Source organism: Lissotriton helveticus, chromosome 8 (genome assembly GCF_964261635.1).
Source record: "Lissotriton helveticus chromosome 8, aLisHel1.1, whole genome shotgun sequence".
NCBI lineage: Eukaryota > Metazoa > Chordata > Amphibia > Caudata > Salamandridae > Lissotriton > Lissotriton helveticus.
This window is the reverse complement of record NC_136069.1, coordinates 68,284,448-68,303,461: the sequence shown is the minus strand read 5'-3', so window position 1 is coordinate 68,303,461 and position 19,014 is coordinate 68,284,448. Positions and strand designations below refer to the sequence as shown.

The 19,014-nt window shown below is 47.7% G+C and overlaps 1 protein-coding gene across 1 annotated transcript in view; it reads left to right on the top strand.

Annotated features, from left to right (window-relative positions):
* STXBP5L (syntaxin binding protein 5L) overlaps window positions 1-19,014 on the top strand; it is a 1,741,945-nt gene that overhangs the window by 414,848 nt on the left and 1,308,083 nt on the right. Inside the window, exon 3 of the mRNA XM_078656640.1 lies at window positions 2,713-2,794. Coding sequence (XP_078512766.1) covers window positions 2,713-2,794 — 82 coding nt within the window. The remainder of the gene's footprint in view (window positions 1-2,712; window positions 2,795-19,014) is intronic.

Here is a 19,014-nt window from a genome sequence, read left to right as displayed (position 1 = left end):
AATCTGGTAATATTAAAATCATAATTGATCTTTTGGCAGTGTTTCATTTTTTACTGATTGGTGAAATGGCTGGCTCATAAGAACCTTGGCATCTCATATTTACCCACAGACACAGAATGGGTAAAACCCTTTGATGCACCTCCCCTTTTCTAACAAGTAGGTATTGGTAGTGGGTCACCTACCCAACACCCCTGGCTTTCAATAGCCAATGCAAAGTATAGCGGCAGGTACATATGAAAAGACTTTTGTCACCTGCACATGGGATAGTGGTGAAAACATGACATAACTTTCCAAATACAAAATGCACAGCTGTTAGGTGTCTTATTGCTATGTGTGATACCTTCAGCAAATCCTGTTTTTGTTTAATTCAACTGCACTTTAATGCTGGGGTTTTTGAGGCCACTGTTACAACCTTAAGAGCAAAAAATCAAGTCAAGGAATACAGTGAGATGTCTGTCCAAAGGTTCGGCCTGACTGAAAGTCAGACATTTGCCAGGAGACATTTGGCAGCTATGAATGTCCTCACAACAGCAGCACCACCTTAATGTAGTCAGCAAACAGTGCAGAAAAGCAGTGGCGTGCACGCCTACGGCATCAAGTTTATAGTGCCTTACAATGCAGCGCTGCAAATTAATATGGTGTAATTTAAAATTGTACAGGTTTCACAAGATACTAAGCTGGTGGCTTGGTTGCCCCCCACCCTCCCAAAACGTCCTAATATTTAGTGAGGAGCTGGTGAATGTCCCTCAGCTGTGTCCCGGCATGTGTTTATTAAAATATTTGAACGTAACATTAAAAAACACCACTGAAATCCACAAAAAAACCTTAGCCACAGGACACACTAAGAATAAAGAAAGGTCGCATAGAGTGGCAACAAGAAATCCATGCCACTGGACTATCAGGCTCAGAGACTTGCTGAATTATAGCCAGTGCCTCTGGAATTATGCGGCTGGGTTGGAAAAATTATGTGACTGGGTTGACTAAATTATGTGGCAAGAAAAGGCAAATTATGTGAACCGACTGCATTATTTTGCCTTTGTTTCAAATGTACATTGTCTGGGCAAAGAATCCACATCATTAGCAACAGCTTAACACTCAAATACATCAATTAGCATTTGAAAAGACGTGTAAACCATTCTGATTGGCCTTCCACTGCGCTGCAACACCTGTTGCAGCATTTCCAGTAGATTTTGATCCCTTTGAGCTAGAAACAATTTTTTTTCTAAGCTGCAAATTATGTGACAGAGAATGGCTTATGTAGCAAATGCATCATAGCCAACATTTTTGGAAAATGCTACAGTCTCAGAATCACATAATTCTAGTGGCCCTGACTATAAGTACACTGTGAGGAGCAACCTTGGGCAACTTTGCACTTTTACACAAAGTGCAAAATTCCCAGAGTAAGTTCAGGAACAGAGACTTAATTAAACATTATCCCCAGCATAATTGAATATAGCTGTTTCTGTAATGGGAAGCCAGCCTTCAAGTGGAAGAAAGCACTGGTCTTAAAACAGTTAATTGTGCGTAGGGAAAGGGGAGGGAGAGGCTTGTTCTGGGCTGGCATGCTCCAGTGGGGGTGGGAATAGGGGGGCAATGACAAGTCCCCCTATCCAGAGAAAAACACATACGAGTTTGGACTCAGACCTCTCTCCTTCAAGATATTGTGGACACAGCTGTGGGTGATACCAGTACAGCTGGAATAATGTGGGAGGAGATGAGCAAATTAAATGATGTGGCAGAATTCACGAAATTGTGCAGCTGGGAAAGTCTAAATATGCAGCATTATACGTCATGTTTTGTGACAATATTGATTCATTATTTTATTATTTTTACAGTTGTTAATACTGTCTTAGCAAATGTTTCCTTCATAAGTACCAATTTAACACTCAAATGCACCATTTAGCTCCTGAAAGGTGACCAATCAGCCTTCAGGAAGAGCCGACAACGCGCAGCAACACGTGGCGCTACATTTTTAGTAACTTTTGATCAGTTTGAGCAAAAAACGATTTTTTTAGGTTAAAATCTGAAAATGATGGGCCAGGCGGGGAATTATTTGGCAAATGTGGCAAATCCATAATTGTGCGAAAAAAGCCCCAAAATCGCATGATTCCAGCGGCCCTGGTTATATCGCATTTTAACCCTGAAAAAAGCAGGCCCTGCAGCCAAAGGTGAAGCTGAGCAAAAAAAGCACAGTAAATAGACATTGAACGATGGAGACAGTCAATAGAGCTCACAGAATGGTTAGTGTAATGTTCCATACACTAGTGATTTCTTGTTAAGTTGTCTCGCTGACTAGGCTGAAAAAGCAGAGGTTGAGCGCTAGCAGTGAGCAGGAAGGTAAGTAAATACACCTGTGTGGCGGTTTTCGCTGCGCGACTGTACTGCACAGTGGGTGAGCCGCCAGCGGTGTTTTGCTGGCCCGCGCGGCTTCTCCAGGCGCCTTCGCGCGCCTTAATCGATGAATCACAGCCAGGAATAGATCTCTCATAATCTGGCATGTTTTCAGGCTTGTGTTGTGTTTACCTGGAGCTGGGGGCTGCTGTGTTCCTTAATTAGATCAGCTGAGGGCCAGGAGAGCATCTTTGTTTCCCCTAATCAGGCGCAGTTGTGCATCTGGAGGTTAATTGCTGACTGTCTGGTTTCCTTGTTTCTTCCTCAGCATTAATCTCTGTCATGGCCGAGTGTCAGTTTCCTTGACTTTGACAATGTCAGATTGGGCCGGCCTGGCGTTGACTGCCACTGTCAGCACAGCAGCGGGGCCGCCGTCCTCCACCTGCAGTTCCTAATCAATGAGGTAAGAAGAAACGCCAATAGCATCTTGTTTTTCTCTCTCTGTACAGTAGGATGCTGGGATCTGTGAACACGTGTATATATAGTTCATGAAGCCATTGTGATGTGGATCTGGTCCTCTGGTCTGAAAAGATTCTGGTAGGATGGTCAATTTCCAGATGAATTTAGGGATAACCCCTGCCTTTCAGGGGTCATCTATTCTTAAGGCCATAAAGCTCTTCATTTGTAAATGTATTGTATTTATATAGCACACTTCTACCCGGAGGCCTCGTAGCGCTGTATTCATACCGCAGTGGAACCCATCCTGACTTTCCTGTGAAATGTCCACTCCTGGGCACCCCCATGGTGATGCCAGGCATCCAAGCGCTGCTGGGGCCGTTGTGGAGATTAAGCAAGCTATTGCCCAGCGTCATAGAGTGGGACCCATGATTAGACTAGGCACCAAGGCAAGAATTATCAGGTCCGGGGAAATTGAGTCCAAGAGCCGCCGAGGCGGGAATTGAACCCTGATCCCGGGCCAGACCTCTGCATCAGTGTCTGCCGCTCTAACCATTGAGCCACGCTTCTCCACTCACCATCTACTAAACTTGAACAGAGACTTGGAATTGATCCAAGGAAGGCGGGTATAACGTCTCTAAGGCCACAGCCAATTACTACAAGTATGCAAATGATTTCATTGTAAATATATCTCCTGTGAATATCCTTAAACTCTAAGATGCCCCAGGGCCTCCTGGGCCAACAACTGCTGACACACTTGAAAAATAACCTATTTTTGCTGTTGGAGGGAATTTCAATGTAGAAAGGCAAAAGCAATTGGATTCTTTTGCATCCGATTACATAATACACCTCAGGGGGGCTTCCCTAACGCCACAAAATGTGTGCAACTATAGGCAGGCAAGTGTAAAACAGTAATAAGACAAGGTGGGGAAGTAAAATGTTGTGCACATGTCATGGCCTAGATGGAATCCTGGGTGAAAAACCAGCTACCTCCCGAAGGGGTAGGGAGTTTGTTAAGTAGGACACTGCACAGTCCATGTAACCAAAGCAAGGTTTATTATCTGAAGAGCACGGAAGAACGCGTCCAGCAATCCCGGGGTCCTCCCTTCAGCTTCCCAACTCATACATTACAGATTGAACCCAAACATTCCAGGAATGCTTGATAGTCAAGCATTCCTGGTACCTAAGCAATGTAACACTTCCCCCTTTTTTCACAGGAAAAGAGATGATGGAAACAAAATAAGGAACAACCCAAAAAAACACAATACATTTTTTTAGCAATTAATAATAAATAAAAAAAAGCATAATAAATATTATTATGTGATAACAATCTTTTTTCAATCTATTGTAATCTATGCATTGTTCAAATAAAGTATGTGATAACAATCCTTTTTATCTATTGTAATCTATGAATAAATTATGGGATTACAATCTTTTTTATCTATTGTAATCTGTGCATTGTTTACAACATAGTCCTTTAACCAAACAAGGACCTTCCTTTCCCTTACCAATTTTTGTTTGTCACTAGAAGTATCCACTTCATTCGCTTTGGTATCACCATGCACAACAGACATATTTACTCCGACTTGCTCCTCTGAGATGCCAGATCCTGTTCCCTCATTCGTATTTTCAGTTGGTGTACCGTCATTTTGTGAAAGAGCTACATTTCCACCAGAACCCAAATCCATATCCAAATCTCAATCGTCCACCAGCCAATCCCAATCTGTCTCACCATCTTTTCATTATTCTTATTCCACTTCCTCCCTTCAGCTACCCTTTTGAAATTCCAAACTTTACCATTCCTAAGTCTTACAGCATGAGTACTTCCACAACTTCTTCTGCATCAAATAAAACAATGTTCTCCTATACCGATTAAACCTGTTTTTTTAATCCGCACCCAGTCACCCACTTCAACGTTGGTGGGTTTTACACCATGTTTCATGTCATAAAATTGTTTACTCTTGTCATGCACTCGCTTCAATCTGCTCCTTACATCTTCCTTTGACCAAGATTCAATACCAGACGAACACAACCACAATGGATTAAATTTGGACTGTGGTTTCCGTCCTCGCATTATTAGAAATGATGGTAAACCAGTAACAACCATACAGGTGACGTGGTAGGTCCAAACCATCTTACCCACTTGCGTGATCCAATCTTCACCACCTTTCATAGCCAATTGAATGGTTCCTTTTAACATCTTTCCACTATTCCGCTTCCACTCGGATTAATTAAGGAAAGTGGTTCTGTGACTAATACCAAGTCTTTCAAAATACTTCCTTGCCTTGTTAGCTAAAAATTGAACTCCATTGTCACTTACAACGCATGCAGGAATACCTTCTGATGTAAAGGTTTCATCCAAAAACTACAAAGCTGCATCCGTGTCAGCTCTGTCCACCACCTTAACCGCAGACCAACATGAAAACCAATCCATTAACACAACTAAATACTTTTGATCCACTGCACAATGAATCCTCGCAACTCTTCAGCACTCGTCGCCAGTGTTAAATAGGACACTGCACAGTCCATGTAACCAAAGCAAGGTTTATTATCTGAAGAGCATGGAAGGACACGTCCAACAATCCCGTTGTCGTCTCTTCAACTGCCTCTAACTCATACATTACAGCTTGAACCCAAACTTTCCAGGGATGCTTGCTAGTCAAGCATTCCTGGTATCTAAGTAAAGCAGTTTTTGGCTTATGGAGGCCTCAAAAATTGTTCTTGGCTGCTTGTAAATATGAGTACAATTAATTATCTCAACTTGTTTGACCTCATTACTCAACGGAAAAGGCAAGTAAATAACTCTGCTGAAGATAATCTCCTGTGACGTTCAAGATCGCCTGCCTGGAGCCTTCGAGAGCAGCTCCCAGAGGCTGCTTCTTGACCATCTTCAAGGGGCTTGATGTCCGTTGGCTGATGACGTCTGCCTGGAGACTTCGAGAGCAGCTCCCAGATGCTGCTTCTTGACCATCTTCAAGGGGCTTGTTGTCCGCTGGCTGATGATGTCTGCCTGGCGCCTTCGAGAGCAGCTCCCAGAGGCTGCTTCTTGACCATCTCCAAGGGGCTTGTTGTCCGCTGGCTGATGATGTCTGCCTGGCGCCTTCGAGAGCAGCTCCCAGAGGCTGCTTCTTGACCATCTTCAAGGGGCTTGTTGTCCGCTGGCTGATGATGTCTGCCTGGAGCCTTCGAGAGCAGCTCCCAGAGGCTGCTTCTTGACCATCTTCAAGGGGCTTGTTGTCCGCTGGCTGATGACGTCTGCCTGGAGTCTTCGAGAGCAGCTCCCAGAGGCTGCTTCTTGACCATCTTCAAGGGGCTTGTTGTCCGCTGGCTGATGACGTCGGCCTGGAGCCTTTGAGAGCAGCTCCCAGAGGCTGCTTCTTGACCATCTTCAAGGGGCTTGTTGTCCGCTAGCTGATGACGTCTGCCTGGAGCCTTCAAAAGCAGCTCCCAGAGGCTGCTTCTTGACCATCTTCAAGGGGCTTGTTGTCCGCTGGCTGATGACTTCTGCCTGGAGCCTTCGAGAGCAGATCCCAGAGGCTGCTTCTTCACCATCTTCAAGGGGCTTGTTGTCCGCTGGCTGATGACGTCTGCCTGGAGCCTTTGAGAGCAGCTCCCAGAGGCTGCGTCTTGACCATCTTCAAGGGGCTTGTTGTCCGCTGGCTGATGACGTCTGCCTGGAGCCTTCGAGAGCAGCTCCCAGAGGCTGCTTCTTGACCATCTTCAAGGGGCTTGTTGTCCGCTGGCTGATGACGTCTGCCTGGAGCCTTCGAGAGCAGCTCCCAGAGGCTGCTTCTTGACCATCTTCAAGGGGCTTGTTGTCCGCTGGCTGATGACGTCTGCCTGAAGCCTTCGAGAGCAGCTCCCAGAGGCTGCTTCTTGACCATCTTCAAGGGGCTTGTTGTCCGCTGGCTGATGACGTCTGCCTGGAATCTTCGAGAGCAGCTCCCAGAGGCTGCTTCTTGACCATCTTCAAAGGGCTTGTTGTCCGCTGGCTGATGACTTCTGCCTGGAATCTTTGAGAGCAGCTCCCAGAGGCTGCTTGTTGACCATCTTCAAGGGGCTTGTTGTCCGCTGGCTGATGATGTCTGCCTGGAGTCTTCGAAAGCAGCTCCCAGAGGCTGCTTCTTGACCATCTTCAAGGGGCTTGTTGTCCGCTGGTTGATGACGTCTGCCTGGAGCCTTCGAGAGCAGCTCCCAGAGGCTGCTTCTTGACCATCTTCAAGGGGCTTGTTGTCCGCTGGCTGATGACGTCTGCCTGGAGTCTTTGAGAGCAGCTCCCAGAGGCTGCTTCTTGACCATCTTCAAAGGGCTTGTTGTCCGCTGGCTGATGACGTCTGCCTGAAGTGTTCGAGAGCAGCTCCCAGAGGCTGCTTCTTGACCATCTTCAAGGGGCTTGTTGTCCGCTGGTTGATGACGTCTGCCTGGAGCCTTCGAGATCAGCTCCCGGAGGCTGCTTCTTGACCATCTTCAAGGGGCTTGTTGTCCGCTGGCTGATGACGTCTGCCTGGAGTCTTTGAGAGCAGCTCCCAGAGGCTGCTTCTTGACCAGCTTCAAGGGCCTTGTTGTCCGCTGGCTGATGACGTCTGCCTGGAGCCTTCGAGAGCAGCTCCCAGAGGCTGCTTCTTGACCATCTTCAAAGGGCTTGTTGTCCGCTGGCGGATGACGTCTGCCTGAAGTCTTCGAGAGCAGCTCCCAGAGGCTGCTTCTTAACCATCTTCAAGGGGCTTGTTGTCCGCTGGCTGATGACGTCTGCCTGGAGCCTTCGAGAGCAGCTCCCAGAGGCTGCTTCTTGACCACCTTCAAGGGGCTTGTTGTCCGCCAGCTGATGTGGGGCTGACTCAGCCTGGGAAAGAACGCACTGCTTTAAGTTGCCATTTGTGTATAATTTTGTACTATACATCTGGATATCTTGTCATTCTGTATTGTGTGTTTTCGTCTTGCCGATTGTGTAATTTGTACTTTATTTTATGCACGGCTGCCTGTCACTTACATGCCTCTAGGAGGTTGGTAGGGTTGGGTACCAGTCATTCATATATCTGCCATGTGATTCCATGCTCAGTGTGATCTTCACAGCCAGGCCTGGCTTCTTCGCCAACTTCAAATGCTGAGGCTTTGAAGCCCTGACTTATAGTGAAAAGGTCTAATTACAAGTCTCAGGGGCAGAATGCAGCTGGCCAACAGCCCCCAGGCCAATAGCCACCTGGATGACCATGCCCTCGACATGAGACAACTTGGTAGAGCTCCAGTGACAGGTCAGGATCATAAGCGGGGTCCATCAGATGTTAGGGTTCCCAGAAAGAGCTCTTGAAGAGTGGCTTCAATGACGGTGAAGTACCAGTGACTGAAAGGATCCACCACAGGACTGGTTTGCCTCTGAAAGGCTGGTAGGGCTGAGGGGATTCAGTCATATATCAGGCCAGAGAATAGCAACGTTGACTCACGACACATGTTAGGATCCGCCCGGAAAGGTCAACTGGGCTGGGGCAGAAACATTCATATGTCAGTCTTGCATCTGATTGGGTGATAGAGTTCGAGCAAAATCATTCATAACTTAAGCACCATCATACTTCAGAGTACCCCAGTTTAGGAAGGAGATTAAGCATGCAATCATTTTGACAAATTAAGAAACCTGTAACAAAAATTCCCATTTTCCTCCTACTTTAAGATAACAAGATTGAGTGGAGACCTTGTTAAGTACCTCTTTGAAGTTAGTTGACTTTCCGATTCAGTTGCCGTTAGTTGATTTTTCATTTTCACGCTGGAGTATAATGGTAGACCGGTGTCCTAAGGGTTATGGGTGTGTGGGGCAGAATGATTGGGGAGATCCTTGGGTAGGACCTGTCCTGGGAGGAGCTCCTTAATCCTGTTTATGGTGAGGACCAGTGCTGGCTAGTGAGGAGGAGGTCTACACAATACTGACAGATGCAGGGGCCTCCTGCACAATACTGGCTGATTAAGGAGGCACATGTACAATGGTGGCTAGGACCACACCTACCTTACCACACCAACTCTGAATCCAGGTGGTGAAAGATGTAACAAGACTATTCAAAGCCATGCCAGAGCTCACCGCCAGGAGAACCTTCGCGAACCACCACAGTTGTAGCCATTCCAATCGCATGGTTATCAAAGAGAGGTAGAAGAGACACCTGATGAAGAGCCAGGCTTCGAACAAGGCAGAAACGTCCCTATCACAATTCTTCAGTATATGGAGCCGTAAAGTGTGAGCTGGATCTGCTATGGCTTTGTGTCGATCAACCCCCAGGGCGCTACTCGCCTTCCTCAAAGCTTTTATTTAAGATGTATGGAAGTCTTGTCTCCCACTCAAAGTTCTATCTCCATCTCTTCTTTTCAGGTCATCATGGAGTCAGTTGAGCAGGTCTTTCACCGTTCTCAGCCTCTTCTCTGACCGCAGGTGTTCCCACATAGAACCTTGGTGTCGGCTCATTGGCGGATGTAATGTGCATCATTACTTTGTGTTAGCGCAAGGAAAGGATCCGGATTAGGGTCAGGGTGAGAAGGTGTTAGCCAAGGGTTGGTGTTCAGATTCGTGTTAAGGCCACATGGACGTGATGGTGTGGAGATCACATGGCGTTGTATGTGCTACGAATACAGGCATGAGGTGTTGAATGGGTGATGGTGTGGCGGTCACATGGCGTTGTATGTGCCACGAATACAGGCATGAGGTGTTGAATGGGTGATGGTTGTAGAGGTGGAATTTGGGAGACGTGTGCAGTCTCCTACTGTTTGATCAGGAGCTGCCCATGATGGAATAGTAGGCTGTGCATCTACACGTCACACATCCAAAGCTGATCACACAATGTATGTCATGACATGCTAAAGCTTAGTGAAATGTACAGACTGCCGAGCTGAGCACAAACCTGTGCCCATCATTGCACGGAATGAAGGCCATGGCACTCATCCGCAATATTCACTCCTTCCCTCTGTCAGCTACACAAGCATTTCGAACCAATGGAAACCCTAACACACCTTCACGACATGAGCGTGAGTTCGTCACATGGCAGATCAGTGATTGTGAACTATGTCTGTCTGGTTATCCCTGCACGTGGAAGACAGCCAAGGGCATAGACAATCTTAATGATTAGAAATCCATCATAGTCCTGAACACAGGATAGTGAACCCCACCTGAGGCACTTCCTGCAGTCTCACCCACGTCCTAAAATGCACTCGACAGGCCCCACTTCACCACCTGTCCAAGTCTCTATTTCCACACAGGACATCACTCCTTCCTTGAGGTGCCAGTCACAGTCCAGGGCACTTAGGCGCCATTCGCAATCCACTCCACGTTAGCGCTACTCACTGTCCACTCCACATAGGCACTAGTAACAGTCCACTGCACTTAGCTACAGGCTCAATCCACGTAATGTAGGCACTAGTTACGTTCCTCTCCACCTAGGCGCTTCTCAAATTCCACTCCACATAGGCGCCAGTCACAGTCCACTGCACTTATCATGGATACCGCCCAGTGACCCTAGGACCCAAAGAACACAGTCATAAGTTACAGGGCGCCAGTCCTTGTACGTCCACCGGGCACCAGTATTTTATGACACTATCATGGATACCGCCCAGTGATGACCCTAGGACCCAAAGAACACGGTCATAAGTTATAGTGCACCAGTGCTTGTACGTCCACCGGACACCAGTGTTTTTTGACACTATAATGGATACCGCCCAGTGACCCTAGAACCCAAAGAACACAGTCATTTGTTATAGTGCGCCAGTACTTGTACAACCACCGGGCACAGCCCAGTGACTCTAGGACCCAGTGAAGACTGTCATAAGTTATAGTGCACCAGTGCTTGTACGTCCACCGAGCACCAGTGTTTTATGACACTATCATGGATACCGCCCAGTGATGACCCTAGGACCGAAAGAACACGGTCATAAGTTATAGTGCACCAGTGCTTGTACGTCCACCGGGCACCAGTGTTTTATGACACTATCATGGATACTGCCCAGTGACCCTCGGACCCAAAGAACACGGTCATAAGTTTTAGTTCGTCAGTCCTTGTACGTCCACCGGGCACCAGTATTTTATGACACTATCATGGATACCGCCCAGTGACCCTAGGACCCAAAGAACACAGTCATTTGTTATAGTGCACCAGTACTTGTACGTCCACCGGGCACAGCCCAGTGACCCTAGGACCCAGTGAAGACTGTCATAAGTTATAGTGCACCAGTGCTTGTACGTCCACCGGGCACCAGTGTTTTATGACACTATCATGGACACCGCCTGGTGACCCTAGTACCCAAAGAAAACGGTCATAAGTTATAGTGCACCAGTGCTTGTACGTCCACCGGGCACCAGTGTTTTATGACACTATCATGGATACAGCCCAGTGACCCTAGGACCCAAAGAAGATGGTCATAAGTTATAGTGCGCCAGTGCTGGTATATCCACCGGGCACCAGTGTTTCATGACACTACCATGGATACAGCCCAATGACCTTAGGACCCAAAGAACACAGTCATAAGTTACAGGGCACCAGTGCTTGTACGTTCACCGGGCACCAGTGTTTTTTGACACTATCATGGACACCGCCCGGTGACCCTAGTACCCAAAGACAACGGTCATAAGTTATAGTGCACCAGTGCTGGTACATCCACCGGGCACCAGTGTTTCATGACACTATCATGGATACAGCCCAGTGACCCTAGGACCAAAAGAAGACGGTCATAAGTTATAGTGCGCCAGTGCTTGTGCGTCCACCGGCGACCAGTGTTTTTGACACTATCATGGACACCGCCCGGTGACCCTAGTACCCAAAGAAAACGGTCATAAGTTATAGTGCACCAGTGCTTGTACGTCCACCGGGCACCAGTGTTTTATGACAATATTATGGATACAGCCCAGTGACCCTAGGACCCCAAGAAGATGGTCATAAGTTATAGTGCACCAGTGCTGGTACATCCACCGGGCACCAGTATTTCATGACACTACCATGGATACAGCCCAGTGACCTTAGGACCCAAAGAACACGGTCATAAGTTACAGGGCACCAGTGCTTGTACGTTCACCGGGCACCAGTGTTTTTTGACACTATCATGGATACCACCCAGTGACCGCAGGACCAAAAGAACACGGTCATAAGTTATAGTGCGTCAGTCCTTGTACGTCCACCGGGCACCAGTATTTTATGACACTATCATGGATACCGCCCAGTGACCCTAGGACCCAAAGAACACCATCACAAGTTATATATAGTGCGTCAGTCCTTGTACGCCCACCAAGCACCAGTGTTCTATGACACTATCATGGATACCGCCCAGTGATGACCCTAGGACCCAAAGAACACGGTCATAAGTAATAGTGCACCAGTGCTTGTACGTCCACAGGGCACCAGTGTTTTGTGACACTATCATGGATACAGCCCAGTGACCCTACGACCCAAAGAAGACAGTCATAAGTTATAATGCGCCAGTGCTTGTACGTCCACCAGCGACCAGTGTTTTTGACACTATCATGGACACCGCCCGGTGACCCTAGTACCCAAAGAACACGGTCATAAGTTATAGTGCCCCAGTGCTTGTACGTCCACCGGCGACCAGTGTTTTTTGACACTATCACGGATACCGCCCGGTGAGCCTAGGACCCAAAGAGGACAACAAAGAGCACGGTCATAAGTTATGGTGCTTCAGTCCTTGTACATCTACCGGGCACCAGTGTTTTTTTACACTATCATGGATGCACGGTCATAAGTTATAGTGCGCCAGTGCTTGTACGTCCACCGGCGCACCAGTATTTTATGACACTATCATGGATACCGCCCAGTGACACTAGGACCCAAAGAACACCATCACAAGTTATAGTGCGTCAGTTCTTGTACGTCCACCGAGCACCAGTGTTCTATGACACTATCATGGATACTGCCCAGTGACCCTCGGACCCAAAGAACACGGTCATAAGTTATAGTGCGTCAGTCCTTGTACGTCCACCGGGCACCAGTATTTTATGACACTATCATGGATAAATGTATGATGTTACAACGCATACTTTTACAACGCCTACCTTTACAACGCGGTTTTTACAACGCATACCATTACAACGCTTTGGGGTGCTGGATAGTGAATAGTTTAATTTACTATTCCAACTCCAGTCCCCGTGGATAGTAGGGAAGGGTATTGGATAGTAAATTAACCTATTCCCTATCCTAGAGCGCCCCCCAGAGCAATGCGTTGTAATAATTTGCGTTGTAAAAGTTGCGTTGTAATGGTAGTTCGTTGTAAAAGATTCGTTGTAAAGGTTGTATACCATCATGGATACCGCCCAGTGACCCTAGGACCCAAAGAAGACGGTCATAAGTTATAGTGCCCCAGTGCTTGTACGTCCACCGGGCACCAGTGTTTCATGACACTATCATGGACACTGCCCAGTGACCCTAGTACCCAAAGAACACGGTTATAAGTTATAGTGCCCCAGTGCTTGTACGTCCACCGGCGACCAGTGTTTTTTGACACTATCATGGACACTGCCCGGTGACCCTAGTACCCAAAGAACACGGTCATAAGTTATAGTGCCCCAGTGCTTGTACGTCCACCGGCGACCAGTGTTTTTTGACACTATCATGGATACTGCCCGGTGAGCCTAGGACCCAAAGAGGACCCAAAGAGCACGGTCATAAGTTATAGCGCTTCAGTCCTTGTACGTCTACCGGGAACCGGTGTTTTTTTACACTATCATGGATACACGGTCATAAGTTATAGTGCACCAGTGCTTGTACTTCCACCGGGCACCAGTGTTTTTTGACACTATCGTGGATACAGCCCAGTGACCCTAGGACCCAAAGAACACGGTCATCATTTATAGTCCGTCAATCCTTGTACGTCCACCGGGCACCAGTGTTTTTTGACACTATCATGGATACCGCCCAGTTGTGAGAAGTTGGCCTGGCATATGCTGTCGACTATTCTAGTGGGCACCTTGCACCACTCCAAATGACCCTTATTGATGGTAGGTTAAAGACAACCTTTAAAGAAAGCTATCCTAGTGGTAGCTGTGGAGAGCAGCCTTCAGGATAAGTCTTGGTGAAATGTAAAGCAGCTTGTTTTACCAGTCTATAATCTTGTGAACGACCAAATGAAAGGAGAACCACACCAGGTATATATATAAAATATATGTATTTATTCTAAACACATCCTTCTAGTCTCTTTATGAGGCTAGAGGCAAAAGTACATACAGTAAACTTAATATCACACAGTAAATTAGCACAATATACGTTGAGCCCTAGGGGCGTACCAAACCATATATTAAGAAAATGGTATAAGAACCGCGACTTGCATAGATACAAGGCCTAGAGCCTGTAGAACCACTGGGGCCACCAGGAACCACCCAAGGTAGTGACACAGGGGACCCACGGGGGACTCGTGCAGTATCTGAACACAGCCACGAATCACCATTAACTTCTACGGGGAAAGTCGCTGTTGGAAATTTAAAGGTAAAGGACACTTAGGAGAGGACTTGGAGCAAACCCCTTTATACTTAAGGTGTTCTAGAGCCAACACCCACGGGAACACCGGAGTACTTGAGTTACCTCACCCAGGGAAGCCGGGTGCATAGGTTTCTTTTGGTGTCGGATTTTGTCGTCGTTTTCAATGGCGATCTGCTGCAAAGTGCTGCTGCCGTCCAAGTGGAAAGTGTCCGGTGTGATCCAAGCCTGGATCGAGGATGAGAAGAATCTGAAAGCAGGGAGACAGAGTCTGGGTCACATGTCAATGACCAGGGGCACGATAGTCGAATGCCCACCGATGTCGGGTGATTTCAGGTGAAAGAGGTGAAGCTTGACTCTTCAGCAACGAGGACCAGGAGGCGTCAATGATGACCAGGTTCTGGAATAGAGCTGTCCCATGAAGGATGTCGATTGCTGCGGTGTCGGTGCCCAGATTGGACCCAACAAGCCTTGGCAACAGCAACCCACCCAAGAATCAAAGAAATGCTTCGGTGTGGACCAGTAAGGTCCGAGGGACTCACCACGCGGTGGAAAGTCAGGGCACAACTGGAGCAACCAGGGAAGTCCAAGGAAAATCAGAGTTGCCTTCGAGGGGACCCGCCTGTCGACAGACCAGGGATCGCGAAAGAGCCTCGAGCTGAAATGCAAGAAGCGGGCTCAACGAACACTCGTGGAGTGTAGGCCCACAATCTTCATTGCAGATGGTGTTCGGGCTTGGGCTACAAGTAACCCAAAACACAACTTCAAGGGATGTCGAGACGTCAATGCACAGGCAAATGTGCACAGTGTCCAGGGGTATCGGTTCCATGTCACTCGTGAGGGCTGCTGGTCTCTTCTTTGCTGGGAACTCGTGTCGGCCTCTGAGAAGTCTGGAAATCCTCTTCCAGTGTTGCAAATACTTCGGAGTCCTGCGGGAGCTTCGTAAATGCAGACTGGCAAGATGCTTTGTTGGTGCCTGCCAAGCAGGGGAGTCACTCCTTGACCCCAAGGGAGATTCTTCAGTCCTCTAGTCTTTAGTAGAGCGTCGAAGTTCCAGGATTCAGTTTCAGAGTTTCATCCAGGTGTAATTTAAAGTCCTGTTGCCAGGGGTCCCTTACTTATACTAAAGAAAGGGGTTGGACATACTCTGGGGACCCACCTATGGGAGGGTCTGGAAAGAGGGGTGGTTACACCCATTTCCTTTGTGCAGTTTCGCGCCAGAGCAGGGACTGGTAGCCCCTACAACTGGTTTGAACTGGGCTATGTGGAAGAGGTGTGGCGCAGCAGCCAGGGTGCCTGACTCCAGACTACAGGGTTCATGGTTCGATCCCTGGCTCCGGAGGCAGGTTAGACTAGCACTATGTGACTCTGGTCAATAGCTTGCTTAATCTTCCCGACTGCCCCCAGCGCGGGGACACCTCCGTCGGAGGTAGGTGTGCGCATTACAAATGCTGGCATTTACATTTATGCACAGGGACACCAAATGTTCCCCCATTGCAGGACTTCAAAGCACTCATGGAGTGCACCCAACCCAGCCCCAATACACTAAAGCCTGTCTGGGAGGTGGTTACACCTCCCTGTTACAGGAAACCTATTGTCCAGGCCTCCCCTGCCGGAGTTTCGGTCAGCAGCAGGAGGCCAGACTCGTGTCTGTGGCTGCAGCATCCATTCTGTGATGCCAGGGCTCTTTTAAACTATTACCGGTTAGACCAGTGTGTACATGTCTCTCTCTCTAGAAGGGTGGAATTCTACCCCCGCTGCCTGGATTGGCGGGGGGAGTGGGGGTGGATTCCGAAGTGTTTGACACCAAACACAACATGTTTCAGTGCAGCCATTCCAAAGTTAGCATTTACTGCGAGGTTATAATGCACTTAAGAGTATATGTCTGGCTGCATCACAGAACAGCCTCAGAGAATAGGCTCCGAACGCTGCAGAGGGGCCCAGCTCATGCATGGGCTCCCTCTCACACAAAACCAAGCACTCCGCCTTCAGGATTGATAAGGCCTGCCATAGGAGTGACGGATAAGTTTATGTGTGCAGTTATTCAAGGTAGATATAGGTAACTTAGTAAGGGGTGCATGCACCACCTTACCCAGGCTGCAGTAGCCAGTCCTGTGGTGTCATTTTGGAAGGCTTCCCAGGGGTGGCATAATACATGCTGCAGGCCCTGGTAGGCCTCTTGTGTACCTATGCCCTTAGTACCTAGTGTATCATATACTAGGGACTCACAATGGTACTCCAGTAACCAAACTGGAGTGTACCTATAGTACATGCAATCATTATAGAGAGGTAGATGCTAGACTGGGGTCCTGGATAGCAGGGCTCCAGCCAGACTAAAGTCGAAAAACAGTGAAACACCCGCAAAAAGGGAAACCATAGTAAGCAGATCCTACTCTCCTACACCAGTGATCCTAGGACCCAAAGAACACGGTCATAATTATAGTGTTTCAGTTCTTGTACATCCACCGGGCACCAATGTTTTATGACACTATCATGGATACCGCCCAGTGACCCTCGGACCCAAAGAACATGGTCATAAGTTATAGTGCGCCAGTCCTTGTACGTCCACCGGGCACCAATGTTTTATGACACTAACATGGATACAGCCCAGTGACCCTAGGATCCATAGAACACGGTCATAGGTTATAGTGCGCCAGTCCTTGTACGTCCACTGGGCACCAATGTTTTATGACACTATCATTGATACCGCCCAGTGACCCTAGGACCGAAAGAACACCATCACAAGTTATATATAGTGCGTCAGTCCTTGTACGTCCACCAGGCACCAGTGTTTTATGACACTATCATGGATACTGCCCAGTGACCCTCGGACCCAAAGAACACAGTCATATGTTATAGTGCGTCAGTCCTTGTACGTCCACCGGGCACCAGTATTCTATGACACTATCATGGATACCGCCCAGTGACCCTAGGACCGAAAGAACACCATCACAAGTTATTTATAGTCCGTCACTCCTTGTACGTCCACCAGGCACCAGTGTTTTATGACACTATCATGGATACTGCCCAGTGACCCTCGGACCCAAAGAACACGGTCATAAGTTATAGTGCATCAGTCCTTGTATGTCCACCGGGCACCAGTGTTCTATGACACTATCATGGATACCGCCCAGTGAGCCTCGGACCCAAAGAACACGGTCATAAGTTATAGTGCGTCAGTCCTTGTACGTCCACCGGGCACCAATGTTTTATGACACTATCATGGATACAGCCCAGTGACCCTAGGACCCATAGAACACGGTCATAAGTTATAGTGCACCAGTCCTTGTACGTTCACCGGGCACCAATGTTTTATGACACTATCATGGATACCGCCCAGTGACCCTAGGACCCAAAGAACACCATCACAAGTTATATATAGTGCGTCAGTCCTTGTACGTCCACCGAGCACCAGTGTTCTATGACACTATCATGGATACCGCCCAGTGACCCTCGGACCCAAAGAACACGGTCATAAGTTATAGTGCGTCAGTCCTTGTACGTCCACCGGGCACCAGTGTTCTATGACACTATTATGGATACCGCCCAGTGACCCTCGGACCCAAAGAACACGGTCATAAGTTATAGTGCGTCAGTCCTTGTACGTCCACCGGGCACCAGTGTTCTATGACACTATCATGGATACCGCCCAGTGACCCTCGGACCCAAAGAACACGGTCATAAGTAATAGTGCGTCAGTCCTTGTACGTCCACCGGGCACCAGTGTTTTATGACACAATCATGGATACCACCCAGGGACCCTAGAACCGAAAGAACACGGTCATAAGTAATAGTGCGTCAGTCCTTGTACGTCCACCGGGCACCAGTGTTTTATGACACAATCATGGATACCACCCAGGGACCCTAGAACCGAAAGAACATAACTCACAGACATAATCAGAAGACTCTTGCTTGCCCAGGTATGACCCTTGTAAAGGTAAACCAACTCCTCACTAGCTTAGGGCATAATGCAAGAAAGGACTCCTCAAAGGTTTCCATTTCATAGGGAGACAGTTCTCAATTACACTTCAATAATCCACAAGCAACCCTCTAAATTACTTGCCAAAATGGCCAATTTGTAGCTGAATCGTAAGGTTGTGGATTAATAAAGTAATTTGCACACCAAAGGAGAACATGAGCAAACACCAGTCTGTAAAGCACATTTTCAATATATCGAGCACCCCATTACACATTTCATCCAGGTTTATAAAGGACTCGGATCACAGCGGGGACCTTCTCCATCGTTGTTGGTTTGATACAGCGGCAGCGATCCGCGGTCACCTTCGGCGGGTTTGTGTGAATCCTTTCTCACTCATCTTTTGCAGATCCCTTTCTTAGCCTTCCTTTTGTGCTCCTTTAACTGGGCAGCTCACTCCCTTTGTGCCACTGATCAATCGCTAACTTTGTATGGTCTTGCAGCAAACCCTTTAACCTGTCCCACTTTCTGTATGCCGAGATGACTCACCAAACCCACATCTAGGTCAACTATATTACATGCTATTTTCTTTAAAGAAGCTCTTTCCACTGGATGTATTTCCAGCGTCTAGGCAGTTTCCCATTCAGTCCTGTTTCATTATCATAAATGCTTCCAGCACTTGCCTCTGACTAAACACTCTTTATTATGATAAGAGAAACGAGGCCCAGGAAAGTGAAGTAATTAGTCCAAGACAACAAAATTATGGTCAAAGGAGGAATCCATGGTTTAAATCCAAGTTTCCTGATTCCATAGTTGAGCACACCTCCTCCATAACTGATTCTGTACTATTGCTTTAAGGATGTG